Here is a 26,560-nt window from a genome sequence, read left to right as displayed (position 1 = left end):
GTTTCTTTTTGGGTCCATACAAATTTTAGGATTATATGTTCTATGTCTTCGAAAAATGTCTTTGGAATTTTGGTAGGGATTGTAGTGAATCTGTAGATTGCTTTTGGTAGTATGGACATTTGAACATGATTAATTTTTCCAATCCAGGAGTAGAATATCATAGAATATCATCTCATTTTCAATTTCTTTCATTAATGTCTTGTAGTTTTCAATTTCACCTCCTTGGTTAAATTTATTCCTAGATATTTTATTCTTTTTGATGCAATTGTAAATGGGATTATTTTCTTTATTTCTCTTTCTGATAGTTTGTTATTAGTGTATAGAAATGCCACAGATTATTGTGTATTGATTTTGTATCCTGCAACTTTACTGAATTCATTAGTTCTGTCATGTCATCTGTAAATCATGATAGTTTTACTTCTTCTTTTCCAATCTGGATGCCTTTCTTTTTCTTACCTAATTGCTCTAACACTTCCAATACTATGTTGAATAAAAGTAGTAAGGGTAGGCATCTCTCTTGTTCAAGATCTTAGAGGAAAGCCTTTTTACTGTTGAGTAGGAAGTAAGCTATGGTCTTGTCATATATGGCCTTTTATTATGTTGAGGTATGTTCCCTCTGTACCCACTTTGTTGAGAGTTTTTATCATAAATCAGTGTTGAAGTTTATCACATACTTTTTCTGCATCTAGTGAAATGATCATATGATTTTCATCCTTCATTTTGTTGATGTAGCATATCACACTGACTGATTTGAAGATGTTGAACCATCCTTGCATCCGTGGAATAAATCTTACTTGATTTATGGTGTCTCATCCTTTTAATGTATGGTTGAGTTTGGTTTGCTAATATTTTGTTGAGGGTTTTTGCATCTATGTTCATCAGGAATATTGGCCTTTAATTTTGTTTTCTTGTATTGTCCTTGTCTGGTTTTGGTATCAGGGTAATGCTGGCCTCAAAAAATCAGTTTGGAAGAATTCCTTCCTCTTCTGTTTTTTGGAAGAGTATGAAAAGGATTGGTATTAATTCTCCTTTGAATGTTTGGTAAAATCTACCAGTAAAACTGTCTGGTCCTGGACTTTTGTTTGATGAGAGGTTTCTACTGATTCAGTCTCCTTACTAGTAATCAGTCTGTTCAGATTTTACCTTATTCTTTAAAATGTATGGTTTGTCTTAAAACTTACATTGTGTTTTCCCTGACCATCCACCTCCTTGGCTCCCTCACTCACTGTACAGTTGCACCTGCTCTGTACTTTCATAATACTTGATACACATCTCTGTTCTTTGAACCTACTGCATTGTGTTGTTATTGTCTGTGTCTTTCTACCCCCTATTATACCTTGAGCTCTTTGAGGACATTTTTTATCACTAGTTCCTAATATATAATATATATCCGTTAATGATGATTCATAAAAAAAAAAGCATGAATGAATGATTAGCTTAGTATAGTCAGGATGGCTCAAGCCCTGCTGTCTTCCACAGTATACACTAGGCACCCAGGAGACTAATACATCCTTGCTGTGCCAGTAGTGGGTTACCTTACCATCACCTCTTTGCTCTGCCATTTCCCTCTAGCTCCTTCTTCTCTTGCTTAAGCAGGTGGAGAGAGCAGAATAGGAAATCTGCTTCAACAGATACACAACCAAGGAATGAGAGGCCAGTGTCTTTTACTGGTAGGCTGGCCCTATTCATGTGTGATTTGCCTAGAAAACCCTCACTTGTTTCAGGGTAGTGGGAACAGGAGTGAAAGTGGGACTGAGCGGGGAGGGACTACCTCTCCTAAGAAGACTTAGACGCTTTCTCTAGGCCAACAACTCACAGTGCCAAGGATTCTCCTCCAGTTCCTAATCTTCTGCTTACACTGGTTCTAATGATGGCATGGTGGAAACCGAGCTGGTTCTGTGCCTGTTTAGCAAATTCTGTGGAGTTGTGTCTGGCATTTGGCAGCTCTCTTTAGAATGTGGGTACCCTTGGGCTTTAGCTGCAATTCTGAGCTACCGGGAAAGGCCCTTTCAGAATCCTGGTGTGTATATTTTCATATAGGAAAGCCCATCATGAAGTGTAAACTCTTGAAGGCAGTGTCTCAATTGTGTGTTTTCTATATATTGCTAAATAAACTCACTGATTTATTAGAAGCTTGCTGATTATAACATGCAATATTTGGCCATAAAGCACTAGACTAAATCCAAGTCACTTTTCATCCTGATTTGTTATGACAAATATCTGGCTGTATTTTCAGATATCCAAGTGAAACATTCTGGAGTACATACCAGGACGCTGATCTTCCTTGATAGCTCTTGGCCCTCCAAAGAGAACGCAGGCTTAAATTATCTTTGCCTTGGACAAGTATAAGAGAGAGAAGAAATTCTGGCTGACCCGACTAATTGGTCCAAGAATCAGCCTAATGGTTACAGTCTGAAGCATGATACTATGTTTTCTTGCCAGCGGATTCATGAGGCCTAATACATAAAAGTTAGCTTCATTTTCCAGGACAGTTTATTTAAGGACTTTGAGCACTCACAGAATTAATTTCTTAAATTTGGAACATTCCTTTTAGAATTTTGGTTTGATGAAACGTGGGCCATGAACGTTTGCTGGTTACTTACCTGTAGAGAGTTCCAAGTTATTGTCGTCATTAATTTAAATTAAATGTGTTTAACTTCCAGGGTGAAAAGGAACAGCCTGTGTTTGCACTGACCGGCCTCCGATGGGGATCCTTCCGAGATGCTGGCGTCTCAGTTAGCAAGTAAAGGGGGGCACTGTATTAACGTGTGGTGATTTTAAGACACCTTCTTATTCTGTCCCTGTCTTTGCGGTTTCAACATGTAGTGATCTAGGAGTGAGTGCGGTGGAATTGTGTGTGAATAACAGGTAGAGGTTTAAGTTCTTACGTGCAGAGAGGCTGCGGACAGTTCCGGGTTCCTCCATGCTAGCTTGGCGGAAGATCAAGAGGAGCCGCGTGCATCTCTCTTTCTAGATGTCGTATTTGAGCGTGGGTGAGGCCACGCTAGCCCGGAGGGGCACTGGATGGCCTCTCCTCCCGCGGCCTCCTTAGCTGGGTACGAAGTCAGAGGCACCGCTGGGGCCACAGCCTCGTGGAGCTTTCACAACCCTGGTTGGAAGACCCCCCGACGAGAGGTGTTTTTTCTGAAAGCCTAGCAGATCCACAGAGCCCAGGCCACCTCTTTCAGAGGAGGAAGAAAGGCAGATGCCTGGCTATGTTGGGAGATGAAAGAAACAGGCCTGTGGAGGAGGTGATTAGAGGGCCGCCGCTGGCTTTTCATGCGAACGGGCTTATTTTTGGAGAATTCATCGTGTAGAATAGGCTCCTGGCTCGGAAAGAGGGTGTGTCCTGTTCTGTTGCATGGAGAGGCTGCTTGGGCAGGGCTTCCTGTGGTGGGGCTGAGCAGACGCGGCGTGAGGTTCCCTCCTCGCTGGTGGGCGTTTTAGTTTTTCTTTACCTCTTCTCGAAAACGGGCTTACAATTTTAGTATGGTTTAAATGAATGAGGATTGATCTCACACACAGCTTTTATCAAGAAACCCCTCTTTCACACTGTAGGCATTCCTGCTCATTTTCTTTACAGAAATTTCTAAGTTTTTTTTTTGATGTGGACCATTTTTAACTTTATTGAATTTTTGTTATAATATTGCTCCTGTTTTATGTTTTGTTTTTTTTGGCCATGTGGCCTGTGGGATCTTAGCTCCCGGAGCAGGGATCGAACCTGCACCCCCTGCATTGGAAGGTGAAGTCTTTTAACCATTGGACTGCCAGGGAGGTGCCTACAGAAATGTCTCTCATTTGTTTCACTGGTTATTCCTGCTAATGAAGTTCCTGACAGTGGGCTGTCAAAAGAGAGATATCACTACATTATATCACACACTGTGTTCTTTAATATTTCACAGCTTTTATTTGCAAGTATGCCGTGGTTATCTTGATTCCACAAGTTATCTTTGTGTCTGATCTGTAATCTCAAATGCCAGCAATTTACCAAGAAGAATTGCTTGGTTTCCCCTGAGAAAGTCTGATGAGAGCAGATTGCTTTCTAAATGTATTGAGCACAAGCATAGGTCAGCCCTTTAGGAATATCACACGCGGGCCCACATTCTGTTTGATTTCTGAGCAGTGAATTTTAAAATTCTGGTTGTTGTTATACCTGGACTAGGACCGTGCACTGAGTCGCTCTGTGTGTCATGAGAGAAACAATCGGGATGCAAGAAACCAATTCCTAGCTGGCCTCGGGAAGACTGCAAGCGCAGTGTCAGAACTTGCTATCGATACAGATGGAGGGAACTGCAGGCAGTTTAGAAATAAACTGCCTTGGATGGGATGTGTTTCTGTCCGGCTAACTGGGAAAAGAAGCAAATCATTGAGTAACCTTTGAAACAAAAGAACAAAAACAAAAAAATTAGTTGGTCCAAGCCCTCATAAATAGCATCACGGTACTTACCTGGGTAATAGAGTGGTTCCGCATTGCTCGTTGGATAGCTAAACTCCTTATTTGGGCATTCAAGGCCCAACTTAATCCGTCAGCACCCCTAACTACAGAGTTGTGTATCTTTGCTTTAAATAAAGCTTTTGCCCTGGCTATTACTCTCAGTGTTTCCCGTACTTTTACTACTCCTTCTGCCTAGAATGATCTCCTTCCCTCTTTTATGTATCTAAATCCAACCCATGTTTCTAGGTCTCATGCCCTTACTTTGTTCTTGTGTCATTCATTATGCAAGTGTGGCTGCTTCAGTGATTTTAGGCCCTTAGTGATTTCTTGTGCCTTCTTGACTCTCCTTACCAATGAATCGTGATCAGTTTATACCATGTCATGTAAATGTTTATTTATTTGTTGTTTTCTATTACTTTGGGGGGCCTTATTTTCTCAAATTAGGAGCCCTCAAAGGCAAGAATTTTATATTCTTTATATTGCTTCGTTTCCTCCATATACATAGTAAGTGCTAAATAAATACATATTGATCCAAAACAAATGGGGAGCTGTTAAGATGGGCTGGTAGGTGACAGAGATGAGTTTTAAGAGAGAAATCTACTTTATGCCACTTTTCTAATTCCAACTAGGCATCTTTTTCTCTTCAGTAGCTTTTAGGTATTTAGCAATATGAAGCGGACCCTCTTCATTCCCAGATTTCACATTTGCCATTTTCAAGCTGCATAACATAAGTAATGCGAAATTATGCTGATTTACAGATTTTAATTGTATGTTTGTGTGTGAGAGAGAACACGGTGTACAGAATGCAGCCATTTAGCTCATGAGTAATACATCAGCACCCAGCAACTGCGTCTCATTGTGGCTTTATCCCTCTCCACTCATTTGGAATGTATACTCAACTGTATTCCATGGTGGAAAGTATATATTACGGTGATACCTGTGAATTTAGAGATTCAAGGAGACTCTGATTATATATCCCTTGTAGATTGCAAGGATCTAGCTGCTGTATAACTAATTATGTACAGTTTGACATGGTATTCAAATGCAGATTAAAAACTTAACTGCAATGCTTTTTTTTTTAATACTAAACCACACAGTCTCCAAGCCTCCAGAGCAGACACTCATGGTAAAGGTGTAATTCTAATGCATTATCCGTCATGAATGGTATCTAGCACATTGACAGTTCTTTTAATATTCTAATTACATTTTTATCTTGGTCTTTCTCAGGTACTGGTATCTTGGGCCTCTAAAGACCAAAGTAGCCCACTTTTTCAGCACTCTTAAGGTAAATACAGTTTACAGTGTAGAAGCTTGACTTCTGGTATTTTGTTGTTCCTCTGTGATGTGTGTATTTGGAACCCTTAACAATTTCTTGCTACAGATGTATATAGTGTGCTCCAGCACTGAAATGGGGCATATTTACTTATATACAAATGCAGAAAGCATTCCTGTTGTGATTCCTCTCATCTACCAACTTACCCTCTCCATTACCAAGCCCAGATTTCATTTCATTTTAGTATTTTACTTCCCTTTGTCTATTCATGCACTCACTCTTACCAGACAAACCTTGAACACAATGACCTGTATCTCATTAACTATTTGCAAGTGTGTCTATATATTAGCATCTGGAAATGAACTGAAGTTGTGTATCTAATCATACAGGCTTGTGTATAATATAGGAGGTTTCAAACTATGCTTTGTGCTTCAAACTGTGCTTTTTCAAACTAGCCAGATGTGGGTAGTGGTTGCTGTATTGGACAGCACAGGTATAGAGACAGTTGCCATCATCAGAGAAAGTTCTATCAGGCCATGCTGCTGTAGACTATACAATGAAAAATACTGGCATAGAGAAAAGCTCAACAATGTATATTAATGAAAATGCTAATAGAAAAGTCATACTTAATCTGTGTACTATATACTGTGTTCAGCTTTTACGCAAATCAAGGTAGTATATTTACAATTCGACCAATCTGAAAATTGGCAGATGAAGTTTGAATGTAGTGAAAAGTTTGGTTTTAATGTTAACATTCAGAGTATCGAGTGTTTTTCGAATTACAAAAGTAATATATGTCCATTGCAAAATGTTTGGAAAACATAGCTCCCTTTACCTTCTAAATAAATTCCAGATGGATAACAAAACCATTAAAGTACTCGGGGTAACCAATCTACATGATTATTAAAATGAACTTGGGGGGCGCCAGGGACTTTCTATACCTAAGGCAAATTGTGTGAGTAAAATGCATTACTGTTGTTGCTTGAGGGGATAATTACATTGGTGGAGTAGGGATTGCATTCAGGAAAAATAGAGTAACTACTTATTTAAGTTGTAGAATCTGGGAGCATGTAAACTGTTTCCATCATTTCTTCAGCAAACAATTACTGCATACCTGTTGTGTGGCAAGCCCTGCTATATATTTGGAATGCAAAGTCAAATAAGACAGGCTTCCTGCCCTCAAGAAGTATTCAAGTGCTGGGGGTGAGGTCCAGGTAAATCAGCAGTTTGGCAAGTGCTAAGAGAGAAATATGGAGAGAATAAGACGGAAGCAGAGAGGAGGGGCATTTACCCCTGACTGAAGGTTGGTAAAGGCAGCCCAGGGAAGGTGACACTTTTGCCAGATTTTGAAATACATACAGGACTAGATAATGGCATTCCAGGTGGAGCGGTGAGGATGTGTGAAGTCACAGTGGGGTAACACGGTCTTTAATTACGGCCAATGCAGTGGCATGGCGGGAAGGGGACTTTGAGGGTCAGGTCAGGACCGCTGATGGCAGGTTTTGATGTGGGATCTGACATTTATCACTAAAGCACTAGAGGGTTCTTTTTTTTCTTTTTCTTTTTTTTTTTTTGCGGTACGCGGGCCTCTCACTGCTGTGGCCTCTCCCGTTGGCAGAGCACAGGCTCCGGACGCGCAGGCCCAGCGGCCACGGCTCGCGCGCCCAGCCGTTCCGCGGCATGTGGGATCTTCTCGGATCGGGGCACGAACCCATGTCCCCTGAATCGGCAGGCGGACTCTCAACCCCTGCGCCACCAGGGAAGCCCACTAGAGGGTTATTGAGTCTTAAGCAGGGGAGTGGCAAGAGCAGATTTTCCCTCTAGAAAAATTGTTTGGCAACAGTGTGGACAGGAGATTGGACATGGGTAGTTAAAGGCAAAGGCATCAGGTAGAAGATTTTTAACATAATCCAGTTGAGAGGTGATAAGGTGGTAACAGTGAATATTGACCACAGGATGGATTAAAGAGGTACAGCCCTCAAAAGTTGGAAGGAGTGTGTAGTGTTCCCAGATTTCTGGTTTGAGGGACTGGAGTTTGGTAACTAGAGTTTTCCCTTAATGCCGATAATATTAGAGTAGAATGAAGTTTGTGAAGAAAGATGAAATTTTCAGTTTGGCACATACTGAGTTTAACATACTGGTGGTGCAGACAGGTGGCGATACAGTCGTGACTTCGGTCTGGAATTCAGAGAGATCTGCGCTAAAGAAATAGATGTAAATGTCATAAGTGTATGAGTGGCATTGAGCTATGGATTTGATAAAGTTACTGTCGAGAATAGATGGCCAGGAAGAGCCTTCATTTAAAGAGGCAGAGACGGTGCCTGGGAACCGCCAAGAGAGACTCCAGGAGGAAGTACCGACATAGAAGCCGATGGAAGAGAGAATTTCAAGAATAGAGTGAGATTTCAAGAAGCAACGGCAGAGTCTAAATAGAGGCAGGAAAGTGAGTGCCCTCTGAAGGTTCGGTAGCCTGTGGGTGGAAGAGCTGAAGCCGCACTGAAGAAAGTTCAGGGGTAAATGGGAGCAAAAAGTAGAGGCAGTAGAGCCACTCCCTCAAGGATCTCGACTCTGAAAAGAAGGACATAAAAAGACAAAAGCTAGTGAGAAATATGGGGCCACTGGAGTGTTCTGTTTTTTTTAATTGGAGAGATATCTGTGTCTTTATTTCCTGAAGCAGAAGTGAAAAAGAATGGGAGGAGAAGAAAGGACACAAAAAGCATGACTGATTCAGCTAGTTCCATGAGCACATGGAAGGGAGTGGGATCCAGAGTCCTGGACTAGCCTTGGATGGGGGAGGGATGCCTTTTTCCTTGAGACAGGAGAGAAATAAAGAAGAGGTACAGATGAAAACATATTTATAAAGAGGTAAGGCGGTTCTCACTGATGTCTTGATATTCTCACTGAAGTGCAGGAAGCAAGTGATCTTTTGAAAGTGAGGTGGTGGTGGTGATGGTGATGTGGTGGTGGTGGTGGTGATGGTGGTGGTGGTGCTGGTGATGGTGGTGGTGGTGATGGTGATGGTAGTACGGGGAGTTTTGAAGCAAGACGAAAATAGGTTTAGAAGGCTTATCAAGTGGCATGGACAACCTTAGACCAAGAATTTGTTGACATGGATATGCTCGTTTGGGTGATTGTTTTCCCTGTGTCAGTACTCAGCAGGAGTGTTTTATTTCCCCTTCTAATAATATTGAGCCACCATGTAGAAGTACAGACACCTAGTGACAGATTGATTAAGAATAGGGGCTTTTCAGGGCAAACATTATGGAAGAAAGAAGACACGGGGGCCAAAAGCAATGGGAAAAGAGAGTGCTGTAAAGTAACCCACTGTTCATCTGGTTGGCCTGAGGACAAATGGCGTGGTCAGGGGCTGGGATTCTCAGTGCGCCTGAGAGCGTGGTGTGGTTAGGGTCTCCACGGGCCCCCAAATCACACCCCTCTCTTCCTCCTCTGACCAACCAAATGCAGGAACAAAGCGTATGGAAATCAACATGCCAGCTTTATAAATGTCAGCAGGAGTGAAGGACACAGCTTGGATACGCGGTCACAATCTGATTTCCTAACACTCCAGATTGATTTTATCCACTTAAAACATCTCCTTCAGGGCAGAGACTGCTAAGTAAGCTCACTGCGTGAGGAAGCAGTGGATGCCTGAGTCCGCAGGACGGCCGCTTCCAGAGTGAGAAGAGAAGGGGTTGGGTCTTTCTGGACTTGGGAAGGAGTAAGAGGTGGAGTGAGAGGAGTTGGAACTGTTACTCTTTTGTAATTCACCCCATGGAAACTGGAGAACAAGGGAGCAGTTCACCCTAAGAGCCACTGGGCACAAAAGAATATGGGAAGTGATTAGATGGTAGGATATCAGGGCTTTAGATTTCTAAGATGGAGTGGCTACGGGTACTGCTAAGGACCGGGATGTGGCCATGGAAATCGGTGGCTGTGGTGGGTTAGAGGTGACGTCAAGGGCTGAGAGGCTAGGGTGTTGTTTTCATCATCCCTGGGGACACTGATGGGACCCAGGATGGCACTGGACTCAGTGCCAGGAAGAAGACAAATCTAGAGTTGAGAGTGATGGCCTTTGAAGCAGGAATGAGAGGCCTTGGGCTGGATTTCGAGGCTGGACTGAACCAGTCTGGTCTCTGAGTGGAATATGATGACAGAAGCGAAGAAGGTATGTGATACAACTGGATTTCATGTTTGTGTCACCCTCTCTAAGGCAAAGTGTCGGATGACTCTGTGCTTGTTCATACTGAGGTTTTCTTGGACAAGCGTAAGCAGTGGTTAGTTACTGGTCCACTTTGATCTCCTCTCTGCTCTGTGTTAGGAGAGCAATGGAGGCTGCAGTCACTGCGTTCCTATAGGCCTTCAATAGGAAAAGAAAGCTTGAGGATTCCACACTCCAAATTAGAGATAATTCCATCCCACGAGAGATTACTTGTTAGCTTCCAAGCAGATATGGGTAGAATACTATCCTTTGTAGAGAGAAACGCCAAGAGTTTGGAATCGTGCTGCACGATAAAGGTTTTTGTCTCTTTACATTGAAAGGAGTGGCCTCAGACTCATCAAGCCTCTCTCTCATACACGGGACCTGCAGAGCGACCTCCCAGTGGAGCAGAAGAGACCCCTCCACGGCCCTCTTTGTACAGGAGAATATTACGAAGGCTCGCATCCTACTGGGTACAGCCGCAGGACGGTGAGCAGCATGGGGACTGACGATTGGAAAGCGCTGGTCAGCTCAGGCCTGCCTGAAGCAGACCCCACCTCAGTGTTTGACTCTCCTAGAGCAGGGGAAGCCTTTCCAGCATCGCTGAACTCAGCTCTCTGTGTGCACAGTGCAGGCCCCAAACGGCAGCAGCAGTGTCCCATGAATGGGAACAGCCTGTGTCAGTTGTGACTCTCAGTGACTCCCTCTTTCTGTCACCAACCTTTATGTTACTTTTATAGGGATGTCTCAGGCATAGAGATTCCATTTTGAGCCTGGCCCTTTAACCTGTGTATCAAAAGTATGAAATAAAGAAAACTAAGCAGGGTTGGGGGGGGGCGGTCAGCAGATGGGCTCGGGAGGCCATCTGAGCCACTGGTAGCTGGCCGTGGTGGTGGTGCTGAGATGTTCATGGGAGACACTGACCTGTATCGAATACCTTCACACAGCCCCCCAAGAGGTGAGCCCAGAGGTCTGGAAAGAAGTGCAGCTGTCCACCCTTGAACTGTCCATCTCGACCCGGAACAGTCAGCTTGACCTGGCAGTAAGTGTGCCTTTTTTTTTTTTTTTTAAAGTAGAAAAGCATTTGGGAAAAAGTGACAAAGGCTACATGCTCTTCCACTAACTTGGTGTTTTTATTTTTACCCTGTGGGGATAGAGAGGGAAGGATCAGGACAGGAGGATGTGGGGTGCCTTTGAGGAATAAGCAATGAGAAGAAACAGCGAGTGAAGTGCCTAAAAGCTTAAGGGGCTCTGATCGAGTATCTGTCGCCAAGCCTTCTGCCTGAGAGAACTGAGGGCAAAAGGCCTTTAGAGATGGAGTTAGCCTAATCCCATTCGTCACAGGAATAAAAATTTGTGGAACTTTTACTTGAGTAAATATCCATTATTTTTGTGACTATATTAAATATGTAGATTTAGGCCTCTAGGAGAGAAAACCATATATACATCTACATTCATATAGATGTATATATGTATACACACAAACATCTCTGTTTTACATATTGAGTCCAATCTGTTGACATGCGCTGACCAGTATGGTAGCCACTAGTCACAGGTAGCTGCTTAAATTTAAATTAATACAAATAAAATTTAAAACTCATTACTTGTGCCACATGACGAGCGCTCAATAGCCATACGTGGCTAGTAGCTGCCATATTGAAAGGCGCAAATAGAAAACATTTCCATAGTGCAAAAAGCTCTCCTGGAGAGTACTGATACAGATAATGTGCTAAAAATTTTTTGAAATAAAGCAGAGGTTAGCAAACTGGTCTGCCACCTGTTTTACTATAGACTGCAAGCTGAGAATTGATTTTACGTTTTTAAATGGTTAGAAAGGTCAAAAGAAGGATTATATTTTGTGATAGGTAAAAGTATACGAAATTCAAGTTTCAACATCCACAAGTAAAGTTTTATTGGAACACAGCCATATTCATCCATGTCCATGTTGTCTGTGACCACTCTTATGGGGCAGTGGCAGAGCTGAGTTGTTGTGACAGAGACTGAACGGCCCCAAAGCTTAAAACATTTACTGTCTGGCCATTCACAGTAAGGGTTTACTGACCCCTGGTCTAGAGAAAACTTTAGTAGTTTATGTTAATGAGAATGCCAGTAGGAAAGCTATCCTTAACCATGGACTAATATTATGTTCAGCTTTTATGTGAATCAAAATAGTATGTTCACAACTAACCTGGTCAGTCTGAAAACTGGCACATGGAGTTGAACATATGAATGTAGTAAGATGAATGAGGGGAACAAGTGTAGTGAGAAGTTTGATTCTAATATTAATATTCAGAGTATTGGATTGCTTTTTAATTATAAAGGTAATGCATGTCCATTGTATAACATTTGGATCACATAGCTCTTTTCACCTTCTGAATTGATTCTGGTTGGATTAAAAGGTTAAATGTAAGAAAATAAAACTATTAAAAACACTAGAGGGCTTCCCTGGTGGTGCAGTGGTTGAGAGCCCGCCTGCCGATGCAGGGGACACAGGTTCGTGCCCCTGTCCGGGAAGATCCCACATGCCGCGGAGCACCGTGAGCCATGGCCGCTGAGCCTGTGCGTCTGGAGCCTGTGCTCCGCAACGGGAGAGGCCACAACAGTGAGAGGCCCGCGTACCTCATTAAAAAACAAAACAAAAAACACTAGAGTGAAATCTTAAGTGATTATCAATATAAACTTGGGAGGACAAGGCCTTTCCAAGACTGGCATCTAACCAAAAATCATATTGATGCATTTACTTCTAATAAAAAAGAAACTATAAACAAAAATTTTAATGACACTCATTTTTAGATTTCCTTTAAAATTTATCAACCTTTAAAAAAATGTGTTTTAATGACAAATTGGGAAAAATATGAGGATGTGATATACCAGGAGTTAATAGCTTTCCTTTATACTTAACTGTTAGGATAATCAATAAGAAGTGGGCAAAGGACTAATATAAACAACAGGCAGGCGGCATAATTAGAAATTCACAAAGGAAATAAATAAACATGAAAAAAATCGCTTCTATTTACTACATGATAAGCACTGACCTAAGGATTTTACATGGTGTCAGCGCATGTCATCCTCGTAGCTTCTCTATCAGGCAGATATAACTTCTCTCTGAATTTCATAGGTAAAGAAATAGAAAAAGTGCTCAGTATCAAAGAAATACAAATTAAAGTATTAAATATTGAATTGCCATAGATTAAAAAGCCTGCTAGTGTTCACTGTTGGTGTGGACAGGGAAACGGGCTGTCAGGTCTTCCTGAGGGAAAGAGAAATCGGAACACTTTTTCTCCAAGGCATTTTGGCAGTATATATGAAGCAACTGAAAAGTAAGCATACCCTTGGCCCTATTAAGCATATTTCTAGAAATTTATCCTTCAGAAATAACCAGATGATACATAATGTAGACAGTCTGAAAATGTTGGTGAAAGTGAATGTATTAAGGTTAAAAAAAATACTCTGTTAAAAAGAGGAATCTTAAAAAGAAAGATAAGATTTCTAATTATACATTTCCTTTATACTCAGTCTCTGATGATATGTACTTCCAGTGTTTTGTTCATGTTCTTTAACCTTGTTCTTCGCGCTGATGATTGAATACCAATGAATGGATTGAGTTCAGTGAGTATGTATGTGATTGTGGCTCGAGATTAGCCTCATTCAGAGTGCCGAGAGCTTTTTATCTTTGTGACAATTATAAAAATATATGATCCTGTGCTGCTTATCACCAGCAGCAGCAGCACATTTGTTTTTCTATCCTCTTTGTAAAAATAAAAGCAAATGCAATAAAATATTCAAAGACAGTGAGGCTGCCGTGTAATAGCTCAAAATGTTCATTTATCATTAAAAAAAAGTCCATTCAGAGTCTGAAAGAGGCCTGAGGGGTGTGGAATGCTTGAAAATTAGGATCTCTTGTAGAGCTATGTTCACTGTATTTATAATAGCAAAATATGTGAAACAATCAGGCCACTGATGAGAAATACATTTTGGTACATGTATTTAAAATGTTCTCTATTGACATGGGAAGATGTTCATTGTATCTTGTTAAATGAAAAACCAGGTTGACGTGGTTTGCAGCAAATGATTTCATATTTACTTAAAAAAGAGGTACTCCCACCTATAATTGAGTTTTGTGAATGATGGAGGTAAGGCTCCAGTTTTATATTCTTTCTGTATAGAAAGCCAGTTGTCCAAGCACCATTTATTGAAATGTCCTTCCCCCCCACCCCACTGATCTGCAGTAAACCTCTGTCATTCGTCAAGTATCTGTATACATGGAGATGTTTCTAGTCTATTCTTTTGCTCTATTTTTCTATATTTGTACTAATACTATGTTTCTCTTAATCATTATAGTTTTATAGTAAGTCCTTCTATGTTTTTCTTCTTAAAGAGTCTCTTGGCTGTTCTCGGCTCTCCGACTTCTATAAATCCTTTAGAATGTCTATTAAGTTCCACATAAAAATCTGTTGTAACATTGCTCAGCATTACATTGAACCTGTAGATCAATTTGCGGAGAAATGACATTTCTACAATATTGACTCTTCTATCGTAGGCATATGGCGTATCTTCATTTATTTAGGTTTTTACTGTCTTTCAATGAAGTTTTATAGTTTTCTCTATAAGATTTTGTCTTGCTGGGTAGATTCCTAGTTATCTTAATTTTTGATACTGTTGTAAACAGTATCTCTTAAATTGTTAGTTTTTAACTGATTGATGGACATGTAATGATTTTTATATTGACATGCATCAGCAACCTAACAATTATTATGTTAAGTTTATGGATCCCTTTAGGTTTTCTATAGATTCAGTCGCATCAACTACCAATAGTGCAGTTGATATGATTTTTCCCTTTCAAACACTTAACCTTCTTCTTATCTTTTGTCTTATCGCATAGGCTAGGGCCTCAGTACAGTGTTGAACACAAGCAGTGATGGCAGGCGTCCCTGTCTCATTCCTGATTGAGAGAGAAAGGCTTCACTGCTTCATTCTTGAGTCTGATGGGGTTTTTGGTAGATACCCTTTATCAGATTAAGGAAGTCCCCTTCCACTCCTATCCTAGTTTGCTCAGAGTTTTTATCATGAGTGGATCTTTAATTTTATCAAGTACCTTTCCAGCCACTACTGAGATAAGGCTTTTTCTCGCTGAACCTGTCATTGTAGCCTAACACATTGATTTTCGCACTTGCACTCTTAACAAAAGTCAAATCCTTGACTCGCGTGTGTATCTACTTATCCCCTTCCATGTCTAGATACATTTCGGTCTTGGCATGTCCAAAACTGAGCTACCGGTCTTCCCTTCCACCCCCGAACCTGCCTTCTCCTCCGTCTTCCTGCAGCGCAGCCGATTGTAATTCCACCCTTTTCATTGTTCAGGCCAAACATCTGGCTCCTCTTTCTCGTGGCATCAAATCTCAGAGGAAGTCCTGGCGGCTTCACCTTCTAAGTATTGCCAGCGCGTCTCACAGTGTCCGCTGCCAGCTGATCCAAGGCACCATCGTCTTTCAGCCCGATTATTACAATATGTTCCTAAGGGGTCTCCCCGCCCTTTCCCCTTTTCTTCTCCTTTAAACACAGTAGCCAGAGAGACCCTAATTTAAAAAAAGCCAAATCATATTTCTCTGCTTAGAACCTTCCAGTGGCTCTGCACTTCACTCAGCCTAACGGCCAACTTCCTCGTGGGGGTGCACAAGGCCCTACTGCTGCAGTGCCTGAACCGTCTGATTCCATCTCCTCTCATCCCCTTTTCTCACTCTGCTCCAGCCATACTGGCCTCCTCGCTGTTCTTTCCCACGTCAGGCCTGCTCCCACCTAAGGCCCCTGCCCTGGCAGTGCCCTTTGTGGGGCCTGCGCTTCCCTAGACCGGTGGTTCTCAAAGTGTGGGCCTTGGGTCAGCAGCAGTAGCGTCGCTTGGGACCTTGTTAGAAATGAAGATTCTTGGGGCTCACTCTAGATCTACTGAACCATAAGCTCTGACCTGTGTTTTAACAGGCCCTCCAGGTGACGTTTGCTAGAGTTTGCCCTGGATTTCCACAATGCCCTCACCTCCTTCAGGTGTCTGCTTAGAGGTTACCTTGTCAGTGAGGCCTACCTGGACCCCTCTTTAAAAACGCCACCAATCGTGCTTGCTTCGGTAGCACATATACTGAAAGTGCCACCAATACCACCTTTTGTCTCATTTTTATAATATACTGTAATACTTCTAATATACTCTATAATTTGCCATTTATGCTAATATACATACACAGTCCACAATTTACTATTTTTATACAGATATACTCTAACATACTTCTAATATACATGAAGTTTATTATTTTATTATGGTTGTGTTTTGTTTATCCCTTCCACTCTCTGGTAGAATGTAAGTTCTTTGTAGGCAGAAATTGTTTTTTTCATTCATTGACACAACCCTAGCACTTAGAAGAGTTCATGGTACATAGGTGACAATAAGTCATTTAACAAAAGGTGACCCTGGAGCAGAGTTATCCCTCTATGTTTTGTAATTCCTAGTTGAGATGTGAGGTTGTGCTTTGATAGTGCCCTTTAATCTTAGGCACAGGCTGTCAGCTCTCAGAGGCCTGGGGGTGATCCTGGGGCTACAGATTTTGAAGCTGTCCAAAAATAAACAAACCTCTATTTGAAGCAGACACAGAAGCGTTGGGATTGATTTACAGAGGGCCAGGTTTGTACTGCTAGCCACCAACTGGTGGTAAATTGTGGGGAGTGGCACAGGAACCAAGCCTGTTTTTATAGCCACTTCCTTGTTGCTCAATTCTTCCAGAACATTCTGTGGTTGGGAATGTAGAGTTTTAAAAACATTGCCATGGCATAAAAGGATTGCTGCTCTTCAACTCTGGTCACATACCAAGTTTGCATGTAGAGCATTTAAAAAAAACACAGATACTTGGGTGCTCTCCACATCCAGAAGCTGATCCAGCCAGTGTGGCATGGTGATGACGTACAGTGAGGGTGGAGACTTGCTGGGAGAGAGGGGCTGAAAGCTTGGCCTGCCAGGGAGGGGATCCTAGAGACTACAACAGCTACGATTATTAGTGAGTGGCAGAACTTGACAACCCTCCAAGCCTGAGTGTTTACCTAGCTTATGTATGTAGTAAAAAAACAAGCAAGCAATAGAGATGAATTTTATGGTATGTAAATACCACGTCAATAAAAGTCTTAATGTAAAAAGAAAAAGGACTGAGGATATATTCAGGATAAAGTCATTGAAAGTAAAGTCCCCTCTGTAATACACAGCTCCAACCGCGACCCTCTAAGGCTAAAGGAGGGCACCAGGCTGCATAAGCCAAACTTCAGAGCATTAATTCTCGTTTTCCTAACCTTTTTAGAGCAAAGAAGACTTTATGAACATCTGCATGGAGCCCAACACGGTCAGCAAAGGAGACTTCATAACTATAGGGTAAGTGGACTGGGGTCCATAGGCTGTGAGGCTTTAAGTACTTTGTGTTCTCAGACTTTACCAGTCTGAGTGCCCATGCACTCCAAGACAGAGCTCCAACCGAGGACTTGTCTGGTTGGGGACCATAGCATCCTTTCTTCATTTGAGTTGGCATGTGTAGTGTGCCTCTCCTACCTTGGCCTCCCCCATTCATTTCGGGAAGATCAGAGTACGGCAGCCGTCGTTGTCTTTCGACTGAAATGACAGGACTCAGTGTAGTGTGGCATCATGCCCAGAATTTTGGCTTCAGGGTCAGAACCACTGGGTACAAATCTTGATTTTGCCACTCACTGGCCTTATGACTTGGACAAATCCTTTACCTTCTCTGAATCCTTTTCCCTGTGTATAGAATGGTGTGGTATAATCACCTCTATCAGGATTGTTTCTGAGTCTCATACAAGGGACTGTGTGGGAAAACTCTTTTTCAGTGTGAAGCACTTCACAGCATCCATTACCATTCATGGCAGCCCACCTTGCCCTCTTCCCAGGGCATTGATGGAAAGGTGTTGAGTACCTTGGACATTTTCCAGGCTTTTTTCCCTTTTCCACTACAAAATACCCTTCCAGGTCCTGTCTGATTTATTAAGTCCTACCTCTGCCAGAATTTTATTGGTTAAGGATGCTCTCAACCCTCTGCCAGCCTTCAAAGCATCTGAGGAGGCTGTGTGTTACCATGCCAACTGGGAATCGGCTCAGCTTTTTATGAGCTCTGTCTCAGAGCTCCCTCTGGTGCCCATCTAAGGATTAGACATTTCTGCTGCAGCAGCCGCGTCTCCATGGCTACTTCATTCTCTGCACCAGCACCGGCAGTACAATGTCTTTCATCAGTGTGTGTTATTCTTGCCTTTGGTACCAATTCTTCAGTTGCTGAAGAGCTGCTTCTGCAGCCTTTGATTTACTTAACTGTAGTATAAGGAAGAAGGGAAAAGTCTTTCTTCTCCTAGGAAGGGTCCACAAGCCACACAGTGTCTTAATTGAAAGTCTGGCCAGTGGGACCAGCTATATTTGAATCTCTTTCATAATACTGACATCCAAAAATAGGAAGAAAAACCGGTGATACTGCTTAAATTAGACGAAGTTATTATGTTCTGTGTTGTTGCTGTCGTCATCTTCAGCAGAAATAACATGGTTTCCTTTTGGTCTCTACAGGAAGTGAAATCAAGTAATGTCCGTTTCCTCTGGGTATCTGATAAGAACATTGTAAAGCTGCGTTAGAAAATGGATGAAGTTTCATAGATGAAAGAATTACTCTTGTTAATTAATGATAAAGAATGGACTGAGATTAGCTTTTACCCCTTTTCCACTGACCCTAACTGGCGGTATATACACAAGGGGGAGTGTGTGTGTGTGTGTGTGTGCGTGCGTGTGCGTGCGGACAGGCTGATAATTCTACTCTAAAGCCACGTAGTCAAAGTAAAGATGCGCTATGCTAAGTAGACTGTTTATATCAATATGGAGACTCATTCAAGAACTACTCAGTCTGGTTCATATAAATAACCAGTTTACATTAGAATAAAAAATTTTCTCCTTTAAGTAATAGACTCACAAGAAGTACCAAATATCAAAAGTTTAGTACTTTTTTCTAAAGAATTTCATTTCATTCCAATTTTTAAATTTGAGTTTTTTAAATAGCCCTGGAATTAGGTATACATGGAACTATTTAAAAATAAAAAACAATTCAGAGAAAAATCAGTCTTAACTTCAAGCACAGTTCTCTGCAGTAAATAAACCTGCTCAAACTAGAACGTATCTCAACACTCAGCAAGAATCGCTGGGGGAAAAATTATTCACAGAACCCCATGGTTCAAGAGATTATGAGTCCATCTATTTCGTATCATCAGAAGACAGGCAGAACCTGCTATGTTCTTGCAGTTGAAGGCAGCTGCCAGCACTGGTTTCCAAGCTTGCTTTTTCCTGTACCAACAGAAGTAAAAAGGTGAGAGACCCCAAGGTGCGTGCTGACGGCACCGAGTGTCTTCAGGCCAGCCGCTGCACTTTGCTTCTTCCTGAGGTGAGCGGGGGTGAGCTGTCCCAGAGCTTGTGGTTCTTTCCCGGTCTGTCTTCCTTCCTGTTTTCTTCCCCCTCCTTCCTATAAACAGACCCTTTTTTAGGTACCTTATACGTGCTGAGCACTGTGCCAGGCTCTGGGCTACATTAAGGGAGACCTGAAAAGATGACGGAAGCCCCTTCTGAGTCACGGGTTTAGAGTTGACTCCTGAAGACTTCCGGTGTTGTCAAGCCAAGGTTCCGTACAGTGATCCTTAGGTCTCCCGAGCTTTCATTTTTCTGAATGTAAATTATGCAGATAGCTACTATACCCACAAAGTTCTCCGGTTAGCAAATGTTAATAGTGCATTATGGCTTCACTTTTTTTTAAATTTATTTTTGGCTGCATTGGGTCTTCGTTGCTGCGCGCGGGCTTTCTCTAGTTGCTGTGAGCGGGGGCTACTCTTCGTTGTGGTGCACGGGCTTCTCTTGTTGTGGAGCATGGGCTCTAGGCGCAGGGGCTTCAGTAGTTGTGGCACGTGGGCTCAGTAGTTGTGGCTCGTGGGTTCTAGAGCGCAGGCTCAGTAGCTGTGGCACACGGTCTTAGTTGCTCTGTGGCATGTGGGATCTTCCCAGACCAGGGCTTGAACCCGTCCCCTGCATTGGCAGGCAGATTCTTAACCACTGTGCCACCACGGAAGTCCTAGCTTCACATTTTTAAAAAAGGATCTGGAAGCAGTTTTCAGGATGGCAGTAAATTTTTCTCTACTGGGAAATGCCAAGCTTAGTAGAATAACCTATAAGTGGAAAAAAACTTAACTACAGGCGGCTTCTGAAGACTTGTGGCTATTAAACTAAGGTGTTCAAAAAGGTAGGTGTCCCCACAGTGGCTGGCACCATAGTTTCAACACAGCAAATGTTGAATTAAATGCATGAGTTACAGAAGGGTTTTATAGAGTCTGTAATATTAATGTTGCTATACCTCAGGTATAAAGCTAAGCGAGTCCTAAAGAACCATGAGAGTCATCAAGTGGCTGTAATGGCTTTCCTCAGAGATTGGCTGTTTCTCGCTTTTCATTTGAGAAAGATTAGGGCTGAGGACATACACGTATGTCCTATGACTTCCTTAAAGACGTGACAGGACCCTGTCTTACAGTAAGCATTTGAAAATGATAACCTTGTTTCACAAATCCCAGAATACTCTGGGAGGAGACAGAGGCCACTGAAACCTTTTTCATGGTGGTAGAATAGGGCTATTTCCAGAACCAGCCCCGTGTCTGACACAGGCACAGAAATACTCTTTTCAAAGAACATTAGACCAGAGCCTCAGAGAGGAGGACCTTTTCCCTAGCAACCTGCTCCGGTGCTCTAGTGATGACGAATTCCAGCCAGCGTGGGCGTGAGCTGCTGTGAATATTCTCTTCTCCACAGGGAACAGGGGGCTCCTTCAGCATCGACAGCGAGGAATACGAGGCGATGCCCGTGCAGGTGAAACTGCTCCCCAGGAAACTACAGTTCTTCTGTGACCCTCGGAAGAGGGAGCAGCTGCTGCAAAGCACGGCCCAGTGAGTGGGCTGCAAGCGGGCGCCCGAGACTGCACTCTAGGCTACCCTGGGACCAAAAGGGAACCAAGGCCTCCCCGTCCCTGCAGCGCTGTCAGAGGATCCCAAGGGCCTGTTCATGGCAAGTACCCTCCACCCTCCTCTCTAGTGCTTCCCAGCTTTGCAGCCAGCTTCCCAGCAGTGCATGCTTTGACTCTGCTGTGACAGCCCGTCCCTTCTACATACTGCTTTTCCTCAGGCTAGTTCCAGGAAATCCCCACCCTCAATGGATGGAGAAGGGCTAGAGCTTGTTCGCTCCCCGGTGGGAAGCAGGGTCCTGGGCTGAGTGGCTCGTCCTCTCCTGGTGGGCTCTGTGGCCGCCCTGGGAAGTCTAGGGAAGCGCCTGCCCTCTGCGGCCTCGTCCCGTTCCCCAGGCTCCTCCATGGGTGCTGCTACTTTGCGAGCTCCAATTCTTAGCGTCTTTCAGTTCTCTCCTTAATCAAAAACATACCTGAGGTGTTTCCCTCTTCAGCCATGGCTGAGATACTGTAAAATACGTTTTTTCCCCCGAAGTCGTGCTTCTTAAATGTTGGTTTGCATGAGAACCACCTGGGGTGCATGTTGAAAACTGACTCACTTGGGGCCCAACCCAAATCTAGTAACTCAGTCTGGGGCTGGAGCCCAGGAATCTGCATTTTTAAAAAGGTGTCCACCTTCCCCAGGTGGTTCTACTACAAGAGGTGTCCCCCAAACTGAACAGGACACAGTCTTGTAAAGCAGCGGTCCACACACTACTCTGCTTAGGTACTTCCTAAAAGTATTTTGAAAAATCACGTATCCCCTCAGTTTTAAGTTGACAGCTAAAATTTTTCATGGAAGTTAGTTGCCAAAGTATGTACTTTCTGGTGTCATGTAAATGTTGATATTTTAAAATAAAACTGTTACATCACTGTCTTCAACATATTCAGTGTAATTGAAATACATAACAACTTAACGGTCATCCTCCATTTACAAAAATAAGTTTTTTGTCATTGAAAATGTCGATTATCCTTGTATGGTTATCTCCAAACCACTTTCAGCAAATGCTATCATAATGTAATGTTTTTATGCTTGAAATTTTCTTTCCATTGGACCTATCTTCTTGACACCAAAAAATGTAAGTGAAAGTAACTTTTTTTTAGTTCAAGTGTTAACTCAGTACAGAATAAATGTTATAAATTATTGAAATACAATTGATGAATATTATAAATTTTTGATAATTAAAAAATCAACATTTTATTAGAATGCTCTTTATCCTAGAGTTCATTTATCAAAAAGCAGTTTTTCTGTGTTGTTTATTCAAGTTTTCAAAAAATTTTTGTATTGGAGGTTAGTTTCAGGTGTACAGCAAAGTGATTCAGTTATACGTATACATGTATCTATTCTTTTTCAGATTCTTTTCCCATTAGTTTATTACATAGTACTGAGCAGAGCTCCCTGTGCTATACAAGCAGGTCCTTGTTGGTTATCTATTTTAAATATAGCAGTGTGTACATGTCAATCCCAAACTCCCAGTCTTTCCCCCTAGTAACTATAAGTTCCTTCTCTAAGTCTGTCTCTGTTTTGTAAATAAGTTCATTTGTATCATTTTTTTTTTTTAGATTCTGCATATAAGCGCTATCATGATATGTCTTTCTCTGACTTATATCAGTATGATAATCTCCAGGTCCACCCATGTTTCTGCAAGTGGCATTATTTCATTCATTCCATTGTACATATGCACCACATCTTCTTTATCCATTCCTCTGTCGATGGACATTTAGTGTCTTGGCTATTGTAAACAGCACTGCAGTGAATACTGGGGTGCGTGTATCCTTTCAAACCATGTTTTTCTCCAGATATATGCCCAGGAGTGGGATTGCTGGCTCATGTGGTAGCTCTATTTTTAGTTTCTTAAGGAACCTCCATGCTGTTCTCCACAGTGGCTGTACCAATTTACATCCCCACCAACAGTGCAAGAGGGCACCCTTTTCTCCACACCCTCTCCAGCATTTATTGTTTGTAGACTTTTTGATGTTGGCCGTTCTGACTGGTGTGAGGTGATACCTCATTGTAGTTTTGATTTGCATTCCTCTAATGATTAGTGATGTTGAGCATCCTTTCATGTGTCTGTATGTCTTCTTTGGAGAAATGTCTATTTAGGTCTTCTGCCCATTTTTGGATTGGGTTGTGTTTTTTGATATTGAGTCTCATGAGCTGTTGGGAGATTAATCCCTTATCAGTCACATCGTTTGCAGAGATTTTCTCCCATTCTGTGGGTTGTCTTTTCATTTTGTTTATGTCTTTCCTTCCTCTTTTGTTCTCTTCTCTTGTGATTTCATGACTTTTAGTGTTGTTTGGATTCCTTTTTCCTTTCTGTGTGTGTATCTATTGTAGATTTTTGGTTTGCTGTTACCATGAGGTTTTGATAAAATCTTGTTTATAATCTTGTTTATATATCTGACTGCTATAAGTTGCTGGTCTTTTAATTTCAAATGCATTTCCAATATCCTGCATTTGTGCTGTCTTCTTAGAGTTGCTGGTTTTGATATATTTGTGTGCAGATGATTTCCTCCCTTTTCTGTATGTTTGCCTTTACTGGTGAGCTTTTCCATTCATAATTGTCTTGTTTCTAGTTTTGGCCTTTTCTTTTCTGCCTGGAGGAGTTCCTTTAGCATTTGTTGCAAAGCTGATTTGGTGGTGCTGAATTCTCTTAGCTTTTGCTCGTCTGTAAAGCTTTTGATTTCTCCATCAAATCTGTATGAGAGCCTTGTGGGGTAGAGTAATCTTGGTTGTAGGTTCTTCCCTTTCATCACTTTAAATATATTGTGCCACTCCCTTCTGGCCTACAGAGTTTCTGCTGAGAAACCAGCTGATAACCTTACGGGGACTCCCTTGTACATTATATGTTGCTTTTCCCTTGTTGCTTTTAATAATACTTTTTCTTTGTCTTCAATTTTTGCCAATTTGATTGCTATGTGTCTCAGCATATTCCTCCTTGGGTTTATCCTGCCTGGGACTCTGTGCTTCCTGGACTTGGGTGACTGTTTCCTTTCCCATACTAGGGAAGTTTTCAGCTATTCTCTCTTCAAATATTTTCTCAGGTTCTCTCTCTCTGCTCCTTCTGGGATCCTGATAATGCAAATGTTGGTGTGTGTAATGTTGTCCTAGAGGTCTCCTGGATTTTCCTCATTTCTTTTCATTCTTTTGTTTTGTTCCATGGCAGTGATTTCCACCATTCTGTCTTCCAAGTCACTTATCCGTTCTTCTGCCTCATTTATTCTGCTATTGATTCCTTCTAGTGTATTTTTCATTTCGGTTATTGTATTGTTCATCTCTATTTGTTCTTTTAATCTTTTAGCTTTGTTAAACATTTCTTGTACCTTCTTGATCTGTGCCTCCATTCTTTTCTTGAGATCTTGGGTCATCTTTACTATCATTACTCTGAATTCTTCAGGTGGATTGCCTATCAGTTTTTTTTCTGGGGTTTTATCTTGTTCCTTCATCTGGGACATACTTCTCTGCCAAATCATTTTGCCTTTATGACTGCGGTTTCCATTCTGCAGACTGCAGAGTTGTAGTTCTTCTTGCTTGTGTGGTCTGCCCTCTGGTGGGCAAGGCCGTGTCAGGGGTTGTGTTTATCGGGCAGCTGTGTTCTCAGCAGGACTTTAAGTAACCTACCTGTTGATGGGTGGGGCTGCGTTCCCACCCTGTTGGTTGTTTGGCCTGAGGCATCCTAGCACTGGCTGTTGGGTGGGGCGAGGTCTTGGTGAGAAAATGGTGGCCTCCAAAAGGGCTCATGCCAATGAACACTCTCCAGAACTACTGCCGCCAGTGTCCCTGTCCCCACAGTGAGCCACAGCCGCCTCCCGCCTCTGCAGGAGACCCTCCAATACTAGCAGGTAAGTTACGAGGTCTCTGCTTTTTCCCTGGATCGTGGTGCACACGAGACCCTGTGTGCGCCCTTCCAAGAGTGGAGTTTCTGTTTGCGCCAGTCCTGTGGAATTCCTGCAATCAAACCTCGCTGGCCTCCAAAGCCAGCTTCTCTGGGCGCTCCTCCTCCTGTTGCCAGACCCCCAGGCTGGGGAGCCTGACATGGGGCTCAGAACTTTCACTCCTGTGGGAGAACTTCTGTGGTATAATTATCTTCCAGTTTGTGGGTTGCCCACCTGGCACGTACGGGGTTTGATTTTATCACGATTGCACCCCTCCTACAATCTCATTGTGGCGGCTGCTTTGTCTTTGGATATAGGGTATCTTTTCTGGTAGGTTCCAGCGTTTTTTTTTGGTTGACGGTTGTTCAGCAGTTAGTCGTGATTCTGTTTCCGTAAGACGAGGTGAGCTCACGTCATTCTATTCCACCATTCTGTCTCCTCCCAAAAGCACGTTATTTACAGCTAAGGTGAAACAAGGCTTAACCTTATAGATGTAAATACATAAGTAAGCAGATGGGACAGAAAAAATTCTGTTATCACAACGTCATGCAGTTCTCTTGAGCCGCATATCGAAAATCACAGTGACCTACCAACAAGCTTGATTAGATCCCCCTTTAGTTTGTTGAAGACAGAGAACTAGAAACTTACCTACCTTGCTAAGGCTTCGGTAGCTAGGCATGATAATCACCTTGGCGCCCCTGAGGTTTTTATATTCCAGAGGGCAGTGCACCACAGTAAGCTAGATGAGGCGCAAGGTTTTCTTTTTGTAAAGAGGAGGGAAAACTGCACAAGGGGGAGCGGGAAAGGAGAGCTGGCTGGCTCGCCCTCGGGTAGACCGGTTTCAGGACAGTGCCGGCACCCACGAACCCCTTGGAGAGTGAAGACCAATGCTTAAAGGATTATAAAGCTGCTACGAAAAGACCATGACTGAAAAGCCCATAGAATAATGCTTACCTGTTTACCTCTGTGTTCTTCAGAGTGGTGTTAAAAGCTGTGCTTTTGCAAAAAACAACAAAAAGCAGGCAGGTCCAAACATGCAGTCTAAGGAGCAGCCACTCCATACTGCCCGTGGAGGGGAGAGGGAGTGCTGTGGTGTAAGAAAATACGGTCTACATGAGCCGAGAGAGTCTGGCATATATTGGTTCTATAAGAGAGCGCAACGGACCAGCACAGGATCTTGGCTACCAGCATGTATGTGTTTTAGTGATTCTAATTTTCCCATAGAAATAATGGAACATATGATTGGGGAAGGATATTTAATTCAGATGAGTTTTTATTCATTTTTAAATGTAAATATGTCCTAGTTCAAAACTTTGTTTTCTTGATTCAGACTATTTTCTGAGAACATGGTTGCCTTATCATCTCTTGCCTTCTCTCTGTTGTCCTTCCATATAAGGGCCACGTAAAGGATGTTTCAGCAGCTATGAGAGACCCTCGTCAGCTAGACCTGGAATGCTGAGGGGTCCGAGGAGAAGCCGAGTCCCCCCTTCTTGTTTAGTACAAACCTTCTGTCAGACTAATTTCACTCAAAAACCAAGAGTATTTCTATTAAAAACAGAGCAGATATTTTATATTAAATGTAGTTCAGTATAAAGCCATTTGCTTACCCCCATGGCCAATGTGTGTGCATGGCTGTAATTACCATGTGCCAGTGCTTTACACGTGCGACTGGTGAGCTGTGTTCTCACAACCCTAGGAAATAGGTAACTCGTGGTCATGTCACTTGGAAGGTA

At 42.5% G+C, this 26,560-nt stretch overlaps 1 protein-coding gene across 4 annotated transcripts in view; it reads left to right on the top strand.

Moving 5' to 3' along the window:
* AGK (acylglycerol kinase) overlaps nt 1–22,158 on the top strand; it is a 120,844-nt gene extending 98,686 nt beyond the window's left edge. For 2 of the 4 annotated variants that reach the window (XM_024758051.1, XM_024758050.1), the window contains exons 11-17: nt 2,664–2,743; nt 5,663–5,720; nt 10,248–10,395; nt 10,854–10,948; nt 17,238–17,308; nt 19,274–19,358; nt 20,765–21,828. In XM_024758051.1, the coding sequence (XP_024613819.1) occupies nt 2,664–2,743; nt 5,663–5,720; nt 10,248–10,395; nt 10,854–10,948; nt 17,238–17,308; nt 19,274–19,358; nt 20,765–20,902 (675 nt within the window). In that variant the 3' untranslated portion in view covers nt 20,903–21,828. Of the gene's footprint in view, nt 1–2,663; nt 2,744–5,662; nt 5,721–10,247; nt 10,396–10,853; nt 10,949–17,237; nt 17,309–19,273; nt 19,359–20,764 lie in introns of all 4 variants that reach the window. The other 2 variants (XM_024758052.1, XM_024758053.1) reach the window with 2 other exon arrangements.
* Nucleotides 22,159–26,560: the final 4,402 nt, after the last annotated feature.

Source organism: Neophocaena asiaeorientalis, unplaced genomic scaffold, assembly GCF_003031525.2.
Source record: "Neophocaena asiaeorientalis asiaeorientalis breed wild unplaced genomic scaffold, Neophocaena_asiaeorientalis_V1.1 scaffold206, whole genome shotgun sequence".
Taxonomy (NCBI): domain Eukaryota; kingdom Metazoa; phylum Chordata; class Mammalia; order Artiodactyla; family Phocoenidae; genus Neophocaena; species Neophocaena asiaeorientalis.
The sequence above is the reverse complement of the archived record's forward strand: the minus strand, read 5'-3'. Positions and strand labels throughout refer to the sequence as shown.